This window comes from Girardinichthys multiradiatus, chromosome 7 (assembly GCF_021462225.1).
Source record: "Girardinichthys multiradiatus isolate DD_20200921_A chromosome 7, DD_fGirMul_XY1, whole genome shotgun sequence".
Taxonomy (NCBI): domain Eukaryota; kingdom Metazoa; phylum Chordata; class Actinopteri; order Cyprinodontiformes; family Goodeidae; genus Girardinichthys; species Girardinichthys multiradiatus.
Window position 1 is genome coordinate 17,269,737 of NC_061800.1, and position 16,098 is coordinate 17,285,834.

Genomic DNA, 16,098 nt, shown 5'->3' on the forward strand with positions numbered 1-16,098 from the left:
ATAGAGAATCTGTGGGATATTGTGAAGAGAACGTTGAGAGACTCAAGACCCAACACTCTGGATGAGCTAAAGGCCGCTATCGAAGCATCCTGGGCCTCCATAAGACCTCAGCAGTGCCACAGGCTGATTGCCTCCATGCCACGCCGCATTGAAGCAGTCATTTCTGCAAAAGGATTCCCGACCAAGTATTGAGTGCATAACTGTACATGATTATTAGAAGGTTGACGTTTTTTGTATTAAAAACACTTTTCTTTTATTGGTCGGATGAAATATGCTAATTTTGTGAGATAGGAATTTTGGGTTTTCATGAGCTGTATGCCAAAATCATCCGTATTAAGACAATAAAAGACCTGAAATATTTCAGTTAGTGTGCAATGAATCTAAAATATATGAATGTTACATTTTCATCATGACATTATGGAAAATAATGAACTTTATCACAATATGCTAATATTTTGAGAAGGACCTGTATAGTCCCTCCACGGGTTCTGGGTCTTCACCGGAATCTCCTACCAGTGGGACGTGCCTGGAAAACCTCCAAAGGGAAGCGCCCAGAAGGTATCCTGATGAGATGCCTAAACCACCTCAGCTGACTCCATTTGACGCAGAGAAGCAGTGGCTCTACTTAGAGCTTCCCCTGGATGGAAGAGCTCCTCACTATATCTCTAAGGCTGAGTCTGGGAAGCTCATTTTGGCTGCTTGTATCCGGGATCTTGTTCTTTTATGATCCATATCTCATGACCATATGTGAGGGTTGAAGCATAAAAATGATTCACATTTTTTAAAATAATTTTTGAAATGTCACATGCGACATATGTTCTCTCCCCTTTACTCTGATGCCACTGAATAAAATCCAATGCTACTAATTGCCTTAAAAATACATATGAAGTAAATACTGTGCAATCTATAGACAGGACATCTATCAATAGTGTAAAATGACCTTTATAGAAGAGTGGCAAGGAGAAAGCCTTCATGGAATGAAACACAGTCTCATAAAATATTCATCATACCCAATTCTTTGACAAAAAATACCCCTGTCAGACCAAAGCTTAACATTTCACCCAACATGCAAAATGCCAAGTGTGGCAGAAAATAACCTGTACACGAGACCGCACACCAGCATAATGCTGGAAAGATTATTTTCTTCTGCAGGGACAGGGAACTTGATCAGAATTATTGGAAAGATGGATGAAGGTAAAAACAAAACAATTCTGTAAGAAACCCAATTAGAGGCTGCAAAGACTTGAACAGGAAAATGACCAGCAGGATAATGGCCACATTAGAAAGGAATGATTTACATCAAAATATATCCATGTGTTAGAAAAGCCATTTCAAAAGTTAGACCTAAATACAATTAAAAACTTGAGCCAAGATTTAAAATGCTGATGTGCTTAGACTGTATCCATCCAAACCGAGCTGAGCAATGGTATAAAAAGAACGGCCCTAAATCTGTCTGTAAATGTGAAAAGCTGGTAATGTTAAACCTCAAAAAATAAATGTAGAAACTACATTTACATTTATCTTCTGACACCTGACATGTTAACTGTAGATGCCCATAACGTAACTGTCCATCTTCAAAACTAGTTTTCAAGTTCTACATCTAATTATTACCAATAGTTTGGAAGAAGTTCAGTAACAAACTGTATGCACAAAATAGATGAAGAGGATATAACAGCATGAATGCTGCAAATATCTGCATATGTAGTTTGGAAGGTCTTATCTTCTAATGGTTGTATCTTCAGTTATTAACACTTTTCTGTTTCTCAATGCAGCGTCTTTTCAAGAAAGACTATAGGGTATTAAGAGCAACTGTGAGTGTAATCTACCTCCACAAACCTCTCCCGTGTCCTCATCCAGACATTCGCTGTCATCACATTCACAAAAGCGTCCCGTCACTAAGCCCTTGTCATCATTATTGTCACACATGCAACTCCCACAGTGACAGGTCCCTGAAAAAAAGAACACCATTCTTACACAGTGCTTAAGTCCATTTATTGTAAATGTTGAGGTTCTTGGTTTGTGTTAAACCTTACTGTAGGTACTTTCTTCCAAGTGGTAAACTGGAAGTACAATATTTTAATGCAGTGCATCGAAAGATCAAAGAATCCAGCTGGTTTACAGCTGTGTACTGGAGGAAGTGTTTATGCATCAAGTGTGAACAAGTCTAAGCCAGTGTTTGACAACTAAAGGTGGTGGCATGTTTTTGCATGTGTGCTTTAGCGTTTTGGATTAGGTGATAAAGAAGCAGAAGGCTAAACAGACACATGCTGTGAATACATTAGCATCTCTACATATTCAAATAGGCCACATCCTGCATGATACATGCTTTCACACACACTCTCATACACATACCACATGAATAAGCACAGACCCATTGAGACCTGTTAATCCTTCATTTAGCTGGCAGCATTGGAGACGAGTGGAGAGGTTCAGCCCAGATGGGCAACTGGCCGTAAGTGTTTGGAAAGCAGCCTTGACCTACGGTTGACCTAACATTATCCGTGTGACATCGAGACACATAAACATGGAGAATTAAAGTAAAATATACGGATATTAGAGTGTAAATGATCAGAAAGTTGAACTGGCATTCTTAAAAAACTTTCATGGTTTTCTTTGGATATTGGCTGCCACAGAGACAGTTTCTTCCTGCAGGCTGTGAAACAAAATAAGTATACGGTTACACCTAAACAAATTTGAATATTGTGTAAAAGTGCAATATTTTTTGCCAGTCATCTCAGAAAGTGAAACTCATATGTTATATAAAATCATTACACATAGTGATATATTCCTAGCCTTTGTTTCTTGCAATTTTGATGATTTTGGCTTACAGGTAATGAAAAACACAAATTCAGTGTCTCAGAAAATTTAAATACTGAGAAAAAGATTATTGGACACTCATGGTGTGACACCCTAATCAGCTGATTACCTCAAAACACCAGCAAAGGTTTCCTGAGCCTTACAGGGTCTCACTCACTCTGGGTCATAAGCTACACTTTCATGGGGAAGACTGATGACCTGACAGATGTCCAGAAGACAGTCATTGACGCCCTTCTCAAGGAAGGTAAGCCACAAAAGGTCATTGCTGAAGAAGCTGGTTGTTCACAGAGTTCTGTATCCAAGCATATTACCAGAAAATTGAGTGGAAGGAAGAAGTGTGGTAGGAAAAGGTGCACCAGCAACAGGGAGAATCGCAGCCTTGAGAGGACTGTCAAGCAAAATCCATTCAAGAATTTGGGGGAGCTTCACAAGGAGTGGACTGAGGCTGAAGTCGGTGCATCAAGAGCCACCACACACAAATGAATAGTATACATGGGCTACCAATGTTGCATTCCTCATGTCAAGCCACTCCTGAAACAGATACAACATCAGAAGCATCTTACCTGGGCTAAGGAGAAAAGGAACTGGACTGCCGCTCAATGGTCCAAAGTCTTCTTTTTAGGTAAAATTAAATTGTGCATTTCATTTGAAAATCAAGGTTCCAGAGTCTGGGAAGTCCACAGTCAATACATCTGTCTACTGGGGAATTCTAGAACACTTCATGCTTTGAATTGCCTTGGATCTCGGTCCCTGGCTTCGGTACCCTGTCCATCAGTTGGGGGGGCTCCAGCGAGGGGGTCTTCTTCTTGGATGTGGGGTCACCGGCATCTGGAGCGGGGCTGTGTGTGTAGCTTGCGCTGTGTGGGTGTTGCTGGGTATGAAGCTCACCTGTGGGGGTGTGCCCGTGTTCTGTGGGGAGGGGATTCATGGCGTTTGGGTCAGGGGGCATGTGTTCGATATCTGTGTCCTGGCTGGGGGTAGCCCTGTGGGGAAATTCATGTTGGGGTTAATTGGGAGTTGGGGGATCATGGGGTTGGAATCTGAATTCATTGGGGGGTTGAGACTATTTTATTCTGTGGCGGCTCTGGTTGGCAGGCTAGTTTGGTCTATGTAGACCACTCTTTTGTACATGGCCTCCTCTCCGGATGAGGATGGGGCCGTCGGGGACTGGGGTCGGGGCAGGGGGTTGAGGTCTGGCCCAGGGTTCCTCAGGTTCAGGCACGAGCCCAGGCTGCCTGGAGCAGGTTCAGGTGCTGGGGCGGTCTACCTGTATACACCCCCGGAGGGAAGGGGACCACCTCCTGGGTCCGGGGGCTGGTTGTCCCTATGGGGTATCGACACCTGGACCTGGTAGTATAGAGTATGTATGGGGAGTGTGAGTGAGTGTACGACATCCATTGTTGTTTGTCTTTACGTTGGGTGCATGTTTTTATGTGTACGCATGAGGGTGGGAATGTGTGATTGTGACTGTGTATGCCTGTTTTGTGTGTCAGGTTGTGTCTTGAGCTGCTCCCTCTCCTGGATCAGTTTAGGCCCCCCATCAAATGAGGGGCCTATTCCCTCCCCACCACACTACCTGCCAGTGGTTGTTGTCTCTGCCCGCCGGTGTACTTGTGGTTCTCGGTGTCTGGGGCTGGGTGTTTTGGTGTGTGCTGGCTCACTCCCGGTGGCTGCTTGCCGCGGCCTGGACCCCTGGGCTCCGTCAGGCATCTGCTTGGGGAGTGATATGTCCCGGGGTCTCGGGTCTCTGGGTCCATGGCTGGATCTGCTCGGGCGTAGACGGCTGCTGGCGGGGCCTGTGGGGTCGTCGCTGCAGCTCCCTGGCGCTTCTGCTCTGTGGCCGCTGGGTGGTTCCCCTGGAACTCCCCCTGCTCTTCTCAGGAAGGGTTACGGTAGTCCCGGCAGTGGTTCTCCTGGGGTTCCTGTGCTCTGGGGGGTCTTTGGATGTCTGTGGCTTGGATCTCCTCCGTATCTGTCCCGGGTCCAGGGGGGCAGGTCTGTGGCTCCTCACACTCACTATTGCATAGTTTAATGGAGAAACCTTGTATATACAAGCGCGGTCACACTCAGACCTACAGGTGTTTAGATTCAACCACCTTTCTCTCTTTTGTGCTCTTTTTTTCCTTTTCATTTCTCTCTCTGTGTCCGTAACAATTGAAATAATCCGAAAGCAGTTTCTAATAAAGTTTCCTTTTATTAATATCAAGCAGAGCTTTAAAGGGTTAGTTGTGATGCTCCACTTGTGAAAGTTAATCTGTTGGGCTTTCTCTTGGCACAACAGACAACAGTTCTGAGAGCTAATCTGCTGGATAGGACACAGTTAAAAACAAAAAAAATTTTTTTTTTAAATAGAGCATTTGGTAAATGTTCTGTAGTCCAACTAAAAACTCTTCCATATCTGTGCAGTCAGGGGCTTGTCCTACCCTCTGCAGTGTTTAGTTGTCAACAGTGAGCTCCTTGGTCCTTATGGTGAGCAGCAGGTTGTTCTTCCACCACCACACCAACATGGCTGCAATATGCAAGGTAGGGGATGACAAACAAAGAGATGTGTGGAGGAAGTGTCATTTTTGTTCCAAAACACCTGCAATTTGCCTGTCAAGAAGTCTGGTATCTAGTTGCTAAAAGAAAAACAGGTTTGCAGATTCTAAAGGATCATGGTGAGTGTGGATGGGATAATGCTATTAGAAGCAAAGTTCTAGGTAGAGAGCAAACTTCACCAATGTGTTCTTCAGATTTTATCTTGGAACTGAACTTCAAAAGGACAATAGGAGCTAATGCATCTTTGTTTGGTTTTTCAAGGAGCAGAATGACAATGGTCTTGTTAAAATATGTGAAGACTCTTGACCAGAGCAAAGAAAAATAAAATCTGTCTTCGAAGATATTAACTGGTGCTAACATCATGTTTTGAGAATATGATCTTGGATGCTGTCTGATTCAGTTGCAGGTGATATCTACATACCTACAGTCATATTCAACATGTGTTCCGTTGAGGGTCATTTGTCAGATTAGTGAATTAAGGTACTGAAATAAATTAACTATTCACTAATATCCCAAAATGTTGAATATGATTGTGCATCGAATGATGGAAAGGTGAGAGGCTAGGTATACTCTGGACAGTTGGTCAGTACATCACAGGGCAACACAGAAATACACTCACCAGAAACCCATACACACACATACATGAACGCACGCACACACACACACACACACTTCCACGTCCAATTTAGAGACACCAATTTACCCAGCATGCATGTTTTTGGATTGTGGGAGGAAGCCCATGTACCCGGAGATAATTCATTCATGCACAGGAAGAACATCCAAAGTATATCCAGAAAGATCCCAGGCCAGGATTCAAAACCATGACCTTCTTGCTGCAAAACCATGGCCTTGTCAGACTGTTAAAGTGACCATAGAAGTTGTTTAGATCCTCTGAAAGACAGATAGTTGTAGATAGTTCTATTGTTATGGCATTTATTCTGCTCCAGACATTTCTGCCTTTTGAGATTTTATAGCAAGGTTCCACATTCCTCTGCCTGCTTCTTTGCTTCTCAGATATTTAAGTCTGTAGTGCTGAAGCAGATTTGCATCACTGGATGTAGTTGTCGGTTGATCACTCTGTCGCCTTTCACAATAGACTGATAGCACTAGAACTAAGAAGTGAGTGATTTGCCGAAGGCCAGTTAAGGGCAGGCTTTGTAAGCTGTAAATATAGTCTTTCATGGTATGGCTGCATGTTGGGAACTTTACCTTCTGATTATACCTCTTCAAAATGTTTGCCACACTGCCCTCGCCGCTGTGTCTTCCTATGATGAAAGCAGCCTCCAAATGTAACGTTTGCTGACGTTACATTAAGATGATACAGCTCCCTAAGTATTTTTGTGTTGTCGGCATCAGGGTAAATGTAAATAGCAAAATACTGCTTTGAAAACTGGTAAGGCGTGATATGGGATTTTATGTGCTAGACCAGTGCAAAGTGGTGCATAATCGTGAAGTGGAAGAAAAAAGACATACGTGGTTTTACATTTTTCATTGCAAATTTTCATTTTTTAATGATGGTTTAAACAGTGTTCCTTGAGATGTTCAAAGCTTAGGATATAATTTTATAACCAAATCCCGCTTTAAACTTTTCCACAAGTTTATTCTGACCTGGTGTGTTCTTTAGTCTTCATGATGTTGTTTGCTAATGTTTTTCAACATACCTCTGAGATCTTCACAGAACAGCTATTTAGGCTCAAATTAACACAAGACTTATCTTAAAAACAGCTGCAAGCCACAATTTTTGACTTTTTGTTTGATTCAGAAATTTATTTATTTTTTCCGCTTCCCTATGCACTATTTTGTTTGTCTATCACATACAATACAAAATCCTTACACTGACATTTGTGGTTGTTACATGACAAAGGGTTAAAAAAAAACTAGCAATAGGAATAATTTTGCAAGTCACTGGTTTTTGATGTATGTTTGCAGTACCTCTGTTGGAGCAGACGACCCCCTGTTGATTTTTGCACAGCTCTCTGCTCCTCTTGCTTGATAGGCTACACTCCTCCTGAAACTGGCAAGCTTCTCCAAACCAGCCTTCGTCACACTCACACATCCCACAGTCACAGTAGCCACGGTCTAGAGGGAAACATAACACACCACATGCTGTTTATAAGTGGCAGGAAGCATGCAGGTTACCAGTGCTTCACATCAAAACAAGGACACAAACGTTATTTTAAATATGAATTATAACACTGCACTTTCAGCTATGTGAGGTGGGGTTGTACTATTAAATTACTGTGGCTATGTATCTTTTTATGCCCATAACAAGTAAATGTTTTTTAAGCAACCGGTACTATGTTTTCCTTTGCCTTTGACATGTCAGCATCCCACATGAATACACCCATAAGCATGTATTTTATGTTCAGAGTAGATATCCAGACAGCCTGGCATCATTTTCTCATTATTCTGATGGCCACATTGAGCAACATTGGAAAAAGAAGGAAACGTTTAATGCAAATGCAAGCTGTCAACAAGTTATTATGAATGTTACTCTCATTGCCTTTTGCAGTGAGAGGCCTTGCATGTCATGCTCAATATTTCTCCTGACCCGTTCATCATGTAAATGTGGCATCAATTTCAAGGGCTATCCATCAGTCATTAGGAACATGGAGGCCCCCTCATATCTCTCCTCACTATGGAAACATCTCTGGGGACTGTACTAACTCGTTCAAGGAAAATTGACTTTTGAAAACATGGAAGAATCAGAAATATTACAAATTGTAGATATATTTTAAACCTTTATAATCAATCACCAAAAATTGCTTACAATAAGAGTACACTGCCTGCAAAAATTGTATCTGTAAAGGTATTAATAAATTCCATTCTCCAATTTGAAATCTTAATTAAAAATCTGTCCGACTTAAGATGCATTCACATTGTTTTTCGAACTTGCCATATATAATGTCATAAAACTCATAATGTGGAAAAATGACAATTAGCAGAAACTGAGTCCTGTCACATCTTTCAGATATTCTGAATAGTGCATGTGTTTTGGGATCAAGACTGTGGGCTTATGTTACTTTTAGTACGTTAGTTTTGCTATGACCTAACTGTCCATTGTAATTTATTTGTCATCTTTAAGGAACAACTGGACAACCATCTGTGAATAAAATTTCAAGGCTCAATGACTGCCCTCAAGAGGTCAGATTATTTATAAACAAATCAATCAAAAAGAACCTCATGCCACCTGTTTAACTTAGTGTCAAGCATGCTCCATGCAGGGGTAAATGAGTCTGCATAGCGTAATGCTGGTTTTGATTTGTCTCGAATAACAGAGCTCAGAGCTGGGTATGGCATCACATAGATTTGCTATTTGTTTTGCTGCTAACTACTATTTGTAATAGAAGCAAGAATAGGTTTCTCATAATTTGATGCATTTCAACACAAAAGGAACACATACACAAATAGATATTTTACAGACATATATGTGCCACTGATTTAATAAGATAAAAAAAAACTGTCAGAAGTGCTAATAAATTGTTTATACCAGCAACTGTCAGTATATACTATACACAGGGCAGTCATTTAGGATACAACGCTTAGGGCTGCTCTGTGAACTCTGACTTTGCCCGTAGGAAAGTCCCCACACAAATTGGATTAAGTAATGTAATCATTGGTTTGTTGCTGCAAAAATTTTCTTGCAGCTTATTCTGCAGCAGCAGCACACATACATGCATTAATGCATGTGGTATGTGACATCAGAATTTTATATGCAGCTGAATCATTTGACATGTAAACAAAAAAAACAAGTGGTAGACTGGCCAACCAGTGATGAAATTGTTCATTCTACAGTGTAAGATATGGAGTAAGATAATACTGTAGCATTATATTCCAATGGTATGAGTCTTCAAACAACATTGAAATGAAAGGCAGAAACACAATGGGGTGATGGGGTTGTTACTCAAACAATACAGGGGCTGTCAGCATAGTGTACTCACAATCATTCACTATCTAGTTTTCTAATTATTTTCACATACATTTATTGTGAATCACAAGCACACAAACTCTTGAGTTATTTAACAAAAGAATTTATTACCTGTTGGTACAGATCCTGTAGGCTTTTGGATAAATCTGAGACAGAATTAGACTTATAAAGTCACTGCCACCCACTAGCTTTCATTAATCTCCACTTGACAGTCACTTAGACATATACTGCAAACCAGCCTTCTTTTTCTTGTAGGTCAAAATTTATATGGGTCGGAAGCTTCCTGTCTATCAAAAGTTTTTATCTTTTTTGGTGGTTCATTAGCAGTAATTCTATGTGATATAATATGTCAGGTTCGCTGCAACATTCCAGTGACAAACAGACGTGCGCAGCTAAAATCCTGACCGGATGTTCAGATACATCCTTTGGGGACTGGCAGAGGAGGATGCATGTGTGTCAGCCTTACCAGCAAATATAATTGTTGGGGAAAAAAATGCATGGGCAAAACATTTTTTTAAAGCTAGATAACTAGATAAGAGATAATCTTCTGTCAAACATCTAAAATATCCTAACTGTAATGAAGCATATGTTGTGCAATGATTATTAGATGCCCCTAATTTATTGAAATGTTCAGAGTCAAGCAGTCTGCATTAGTTTTGCAGTGGGAAGAAAATCCGTCCTGGGCCATTGAAGGAAGATGTGTTGATGTGACATAGCTCTCCTCAAGCAGCAGTTAAGTGGTTATTTGAGTTACTGTTGCCTTTCTATCAGCTCGAACCAGTCTAGCCATTCTCCTCTGACCTCTGGCATCAACAAGGCATTTGCGCCCACAGAACTGCCGCTCACTGGATATTTTTTCTTTTCCAGAACATTCTCTGTAAATCCTAGAGATTGTAGTGTGTGAAAATCCCAGCAGTTTCTGAAATACTCAGACCAGCCCGTCTGGCACCAACAACCATGCCACGTTAAAAGGCACTTAAATCACCTTTCTTCCCCATTCTGATGCTCGATTTGAACTGCAGTTGACCATGTCTACATGCCTAAATGCATTGAGTTGCTGCCATGTGATTGGCTGATTAGAAATTTGTGTTAACAAGCAGTTGGACAGGTATACCTAATAAAGTCGCCGTGAGTGTATGCACTGAGTTAAGTAGGAATGAATTGCTGTTTGTGTATCCAGTATTCATTCATGAATGAGGTAATTAAGATTCAAGCTTAGCTTGACTTTTCTTTCTGAGGTCTACAGAAATAAAAAGTGTTCCTGGGAGTTCCCAGCAGAGACCATGTCTCTACAACGCCAAGTGGAGCAGTTTTTCCCGGTCTGAAGGAAGGACAACGGGACCGCATCATCGTGGCCACAGCAATAACGTGCAGTTAAGCTGGCCCGACAGAACGAGCCACCACACCCACAGCTACAGAGGTTAGCTGCAAGTTAACCCTTTGTTCACTATGGATGCTTTTCTCAACTTCGTTGCCCCCGACAACTTTCCCTCAGCACGGTTCACTTAAGAGGTAGTGTTTGGGTGGAGAGTTTAGCTTAGAATGAAATAATCTAAACATTTTTTGTTTCAGGACGTTTGGTTTTGTTTGTGTTGAAAACTCAGCCATCTTAGTGCTAGCAGATTATCTGCTCAGCACATGTGCTCAGTTTATGTGTTCTGTGTTTGTGTTTTTAAAGTTAAGACAAACTTTATTTATAGGGTGATTTTTAAACACAGAAGATCAGCCATAACGCCCGTCCACGCTTATGCATTTTAACCCTTTAATTAGTGGTATTTTAAAGGTATGTTTGATTCTGACGATAAGCTGTAAGCTTCTTTTGTTAGCTCCAACCGCTAACAGCTAAGAACACGTGCTTGCCTGCTAAAGATCATTTACCCCAAAAGGTTGTTAGTTTTCAATCTAGGAAATAATATTTCCCTAAATATTATTTTACTAAAGTTGATAACTAATTAAACACCATTAAGCCCCATTTATCCAGAAAGATTTGGTCCTTATTCAAAATAATATTTTCTTAAATATTATTTTACTAAATAAAGGCAGCTAATTAAACGGCGTTGAAAATTGGTCATCCAGAAGGTGGGTTTTATTCAGCAAATCTTTCTTTAAAATGTTGTTTTATTAAAAATAATGTTTCATCTGATCTTGCATTGTGAATGGTTGTTTGAAGGTTTACAGTTATTGCCTAAGTTAGTTCCAAGACTCACATAATTTCAATTCCAGATTCTTCAACATAATCATTGGTTCCCAAACATAAATATTGCATGGTAATATTGCACCACTCTTTCGGTCATGGTTTTCAACCATTTTTGATCAACTTGTTTATGTTGGAGGGGGAAGCAGTGCTTCGCCAACACTGTTTATAGTGGGGGTGGGAGGCTGCTGACCTCGACTGAGGACATTATCGGGCGGTGGAAGGAGTACTTCGAGGATCTCTTCAATCCTGCCATCACGCATTCCGTGGTGGAAACAGAGGCTGGGGACTCGGGGTTGGACTCTTTCATCACCCAGGCTGAAGACACCGAGGTGGTTAAAAAGCTCCGCGATGGCAAGGCTTCGGGGGTGGATGAGATCCGCCCCGAGTACCTCAAATCTTTGAATGTTGTGGGGCTGTCATGGTTGACACGCCTCTTCAATATTGCGTGGCGGTCAGGGACAGTGCCTCTGGACTGGCAGACTGGGGTGGTGGTCCCCCTTCATAAGAAGGGGGACCGGAGGGTGTGTTCCAACTACAGGGGGATCACACTCCTCAGCCACTCCTCGTCCCGGCCGTGGAACACTGGACCAGCTCTATACCCTCTACAGGGTACTCGAGGGTTCATGGGAGTTTGCCCAACCGGTTCACATGTGTTTTGTGGACCTGGAGAAGGCATTCGAATGTGTCCCTCATGATGCCCTGTGGGTGATGCTCCAGGAGTATGGAATCGGGGGCCCTTTATCAGGGGCAATCCGGTCTCTGTACAAGTGGAGCAGGAGTTTGGTCCGCATTGCCGGCACTAAGTCGGACCTGTTCCCGGTGCATGTTGGACTCCGGCAGGGCTGCCCTTTGTCACCGGTCCTGTTCATTACGTTTATGGACAGGATTTCTAGACGCAGCCAAGGGCCGGAGGGGGTCTGGTTTGGGGACCTGTGGATTTCGTCTCTTCTTTTTGCAGATGACGTGGTCCTGCTGGCCCCCTCTAGCCAAGACCTACAGCATGCGCTGTGGCGGTTCGCAGCCGAGTGCAAAGCGGCTGGGATGAAGATCAGCTCCTCCAAGTCCGAGGCCATGGTACTCGACCGGAAAAGGGTGGCTGGTCCTCTTCAGGTTGGAGGGGAGTTTCTGCCTCAAGTGGAGGAGTTTAAGTATCTCGGGGTCTTGTTCACAAGTGGGGGGAAAATGGAGCGGGAGATCGACAGACGGATCGGTGCGGCTGCCACAGTAATGGGGGCACTGTGCCGGTCCGTTGTGGTGAAGAGAAAGCTGAGCCGAAAAGCAAAGCTCTCAATTTACCGGTCGGTCTACGTTCCTACCCTCACCTTTGGCCATGAACTTTGGGTCAAAGAACAAGATCCCGGGTACAAGCGGCTGAAATGAGCTTCCTCCGTAGGGTGGCCGGGCACTCCCTTAGAGATAGGGTGAGGAGCTCGGCCATCCGGGAGGGGCTCGGAGTAGAGCCGCTGCTCCTCCACATCGAGAGGAGCCAGTTGAGGTGGCTCAGGCATCTATACCGGATGCCTCCTGGACGCCTTCCCCGGGAGGTGTTCCAGGCACGTCCCACGGGAGGAGGCCCAGGGGACGGCCCAGGACACGCTGGAGGGACTATGTCTCTCGGCTGGCCTGGGAACACCTTGGGCTCCCCCTGGATGAACTGGAGGAGTGTCTGGGGAGAGGGATGTCTGGGCGTCTATGCTGAGTCTGCTGCCCCCGCGACCCGGTCCCGGATAAACAGAAGACGACGAGTACGAGTACGAGTATGAGTTGTTTATATTGTACATAGCCCATTAGTCTTCCTTATTCTTTCATTTTGCTTGGTAGTTTAGTTGGATTGTTTTAGCACAGGAAAGAGTTTGTTTATTGAAATATGTTTGACTTTGAGTTGACTTATTTTTGTTTATAAATTCTTGTATTTTAAGAAATTTCGTGAATTCATTCTGTGTGTTTGTGCAGACCTTTGCTGTTCAATAATGTCAGAGCTTGGCTCATCCCTTTCAATTTTGTCTGAATACCACCGCCTTATTGGGCTGGTATTCACAGGAGAACCCTTAACAGACCGAAGTACTATTTCATAAAATATTAAAGTATTAATATTAAATATTAAATAATATATTCATATTCAGAATCACAACATCTTTAATCAATGAATTAGAAGGTGTGTTTAGGTAAGAGAGTTTTCACTGAAGCTTATAGTTTATATTTACAGCTTTTAGATCTGATTGTGCTCAGTGTGGTTTCCACATTATGAAGGACTTATGCCAACCACATATAATCTCTCTATATGTGGAACCTCCAATCACTTTTATACAGTGCAAAGAGTGTAGGCTAATAAAAGCAGAAAACCTGCTCACCTGCAGATGTCAGTTGTTTTACTGCAGTAGTGTTATATGTATTAAGATATTTCGTCTTAATTGAATGTACACTGACATTAGGTTTTGTTGGCACCTCAGTATTTTTTAATATTACCTTGCCTCTCGCCTATTGATTGTTGGAAATACAATCATATTCAATCAATTTGAATATTATTAAAAAGCTCTTTTATTTGAAGAACTTAATTCACTGAGTAAAACAGAATATATGGATTAATCAGACACAGACTGGTGTTTTTCAGCCTTTATCTGTATTATTTATGATAATTGTGCGCTTAGATATTACATCAGATTTAAAAGAAAAATGCAAATAGTCATCCTTCAACCTATCTACAGACATCTGGGAAAGTCAGGACATATGTTTATCCAGGTCAGAAAAGCACCTCAGATAGACTCAGACAGATAAACACTGTTTTCAACAAGTGTTTTATCATCTTCTCACATATACTCACTTTGTTTGGTTCAGTTCTATCTTCCATAGCATGATGCTCATATCAGTGTGTAGTTATTGCTCTGTGCTTTTCTTAGCGTGGAATTGGGAGAAATTAAACAACAGCACAAGATCTTGTGTTCTGTGGACAAGACAACCTGTTTCAGCTACTAACTCGTTTTCTGTGTGCTGTCTTTGGAACCATAAATCTTAGCTTTTACCATTCCAGTTTTTACAGCGTTCCACCTAGGCAGTTATTTTTAACACAGCTGACATCAAAGAGCTTTAAAGGCATCGTAGGTGGGTTTAAAAACACTTGTTCGTACACCCTGAAGTCTTGAGAGCGATAATAGGTTTCAATCAGAAATGTCTTTTACTAGTCAACTTGGACAAACTTGAGTGGCTTTTTCTCCTTGCAGCCCACGCTGGAATCATTAGGTGAGTCACAGCGAGGCAAACTGCCCAGAAAAACTCAGAATAGCAAAGTGAAAGCACATAGAACTATGTACAAGAAATAAATTACAGAAATAAAAAAATGGTAACGGGTTTTAATGGCAAAAGAACAGCATTCCATTTCTGCTACTTTTTTGCTATTTTCTTTCTCCTTAACCTTTTGTTGACTTTTTGCATAATACTATTAAAAAATATCCTCCATAAATGGCTAATATTAGCTTAAATAAAACTGTCAGAAAGTGCAATTGATGGAGAAAGTGACCAAACTGATCCTTGTAACCCTAACATAAAAACCCCTTTGGGTGGGTTGTTTGCTAGCTCTTGCAGAGGCCAGAGAAGTAAAAACATAAACAGCCAAAAAAAGGTTGAAAAACAAGGCTGTACAAGCCTGCAGCCTCAGAGAGAAGGAGTCAGACAGAGAAAAGGAGTCAGACAAGGTTAGCTAAAATATGTTCTTACAAAGACCCAATTATCAATGTACTGGGGAAAGGTTTTGACTTTTATGCTTGCACCTCTTCATTTTAACTCATCCTGTGAGATTGAATTAGAAAGACATTTAAATTAACACATTATGATCATAAAGTTCAAGTTTGTTCTGAGGTGGAGGAATACCTTGGTCAAATAATTATTAACTGAAAATCTAAAGTAGGTCAAAGAGGATGAAATGGAGCTGCATAAGTGAATCCTCACCCACGGCTGAATCTTTAGCGAAGCAGACAGAGCATGTGCACAGCTTAGAAAGTAATTAGGTAATTGCATTATTAGGTCATTGATACCAGATATGGGGGAAATTCACATAGATTTTGGAGCACATATGTGATATATAGGAAATGGTGTTTTAAAGCTGTAATGTTCATGCTGCAGAATTTTTTATATATCCAAAATATTAAAGGCACCACGCTTGATCTAATAGTGCATCAGATACCTGGGAAGGTAATGATAGAGTGCGTTTTACTTTGTACCACACAACTGAAATGCAACGGTATTTGTTTGAGAGTGAGAAAAACTTAGGGAACGGTGCTTAGGACTAAACTAAAGCTATTGTTATAAAAAGAAAAATAATGCAACCCTAGCAATGTCTAACCTTGTGAATTAATTAGATTCGGCACTTCTTTCATAAAGCTAAAATAAATGAAACTATTTTAGGTTTGTGCTTCAAAGTTAGGTACTTCTAGCTAATTCTGGTACGTGAGTAAACCCCATTAGGAGATCTTGTGGCCAAAGATCTCACAATATCTTTAGGCAACAATATTTCTCCACAAAGTAAAGCCTGCCTCTCAATGCATTATCTAGCTACTATTTTACTTTAAGCTATTATTATAATCTCTGGATATAAAAGTGAGCGCTTTAAACTTGACACCTAGAG

General features: G+C 41.6%; 1 protein-coding gene across 5 annotated transcripts in view; it reads right to left on the minus strand.

Moving 5' to 3' along the window:
* The window catches only part of itgbl1 (integrin, beta-like 1), a 90,694-nt gene that overhangs the window by 58,258 nt on the left and 16,338 nt on the right, over nt 1–16,098 (minus strand). For 4 of the 5 annotated variants that reach the window (XR_007038961.1, XM_047370212.1, XM_047370214.1 and 1 more), the window contains exons 3-4: nt 7,288–7,434; nt 1,827–1,949 (exon numbers count right to left, since the gene is read on the minus strand). Coding sequence is in view for 4 of the 5 variants with exons in the window: in XM_047370212.1 (XP_047226168.1) it covers nt 1,827–1,949; nt 7,288–7,434 (270 nt within the window). In the remaining variant the exon portion in view is untranslated. The remainder of the gene's footprint in view (nt 1–1,826; nt 1,950–7,287; nt 7,435–16,098) is intronic. The other variant, XM_047370213.1, reaches the window with a different exon arrangement.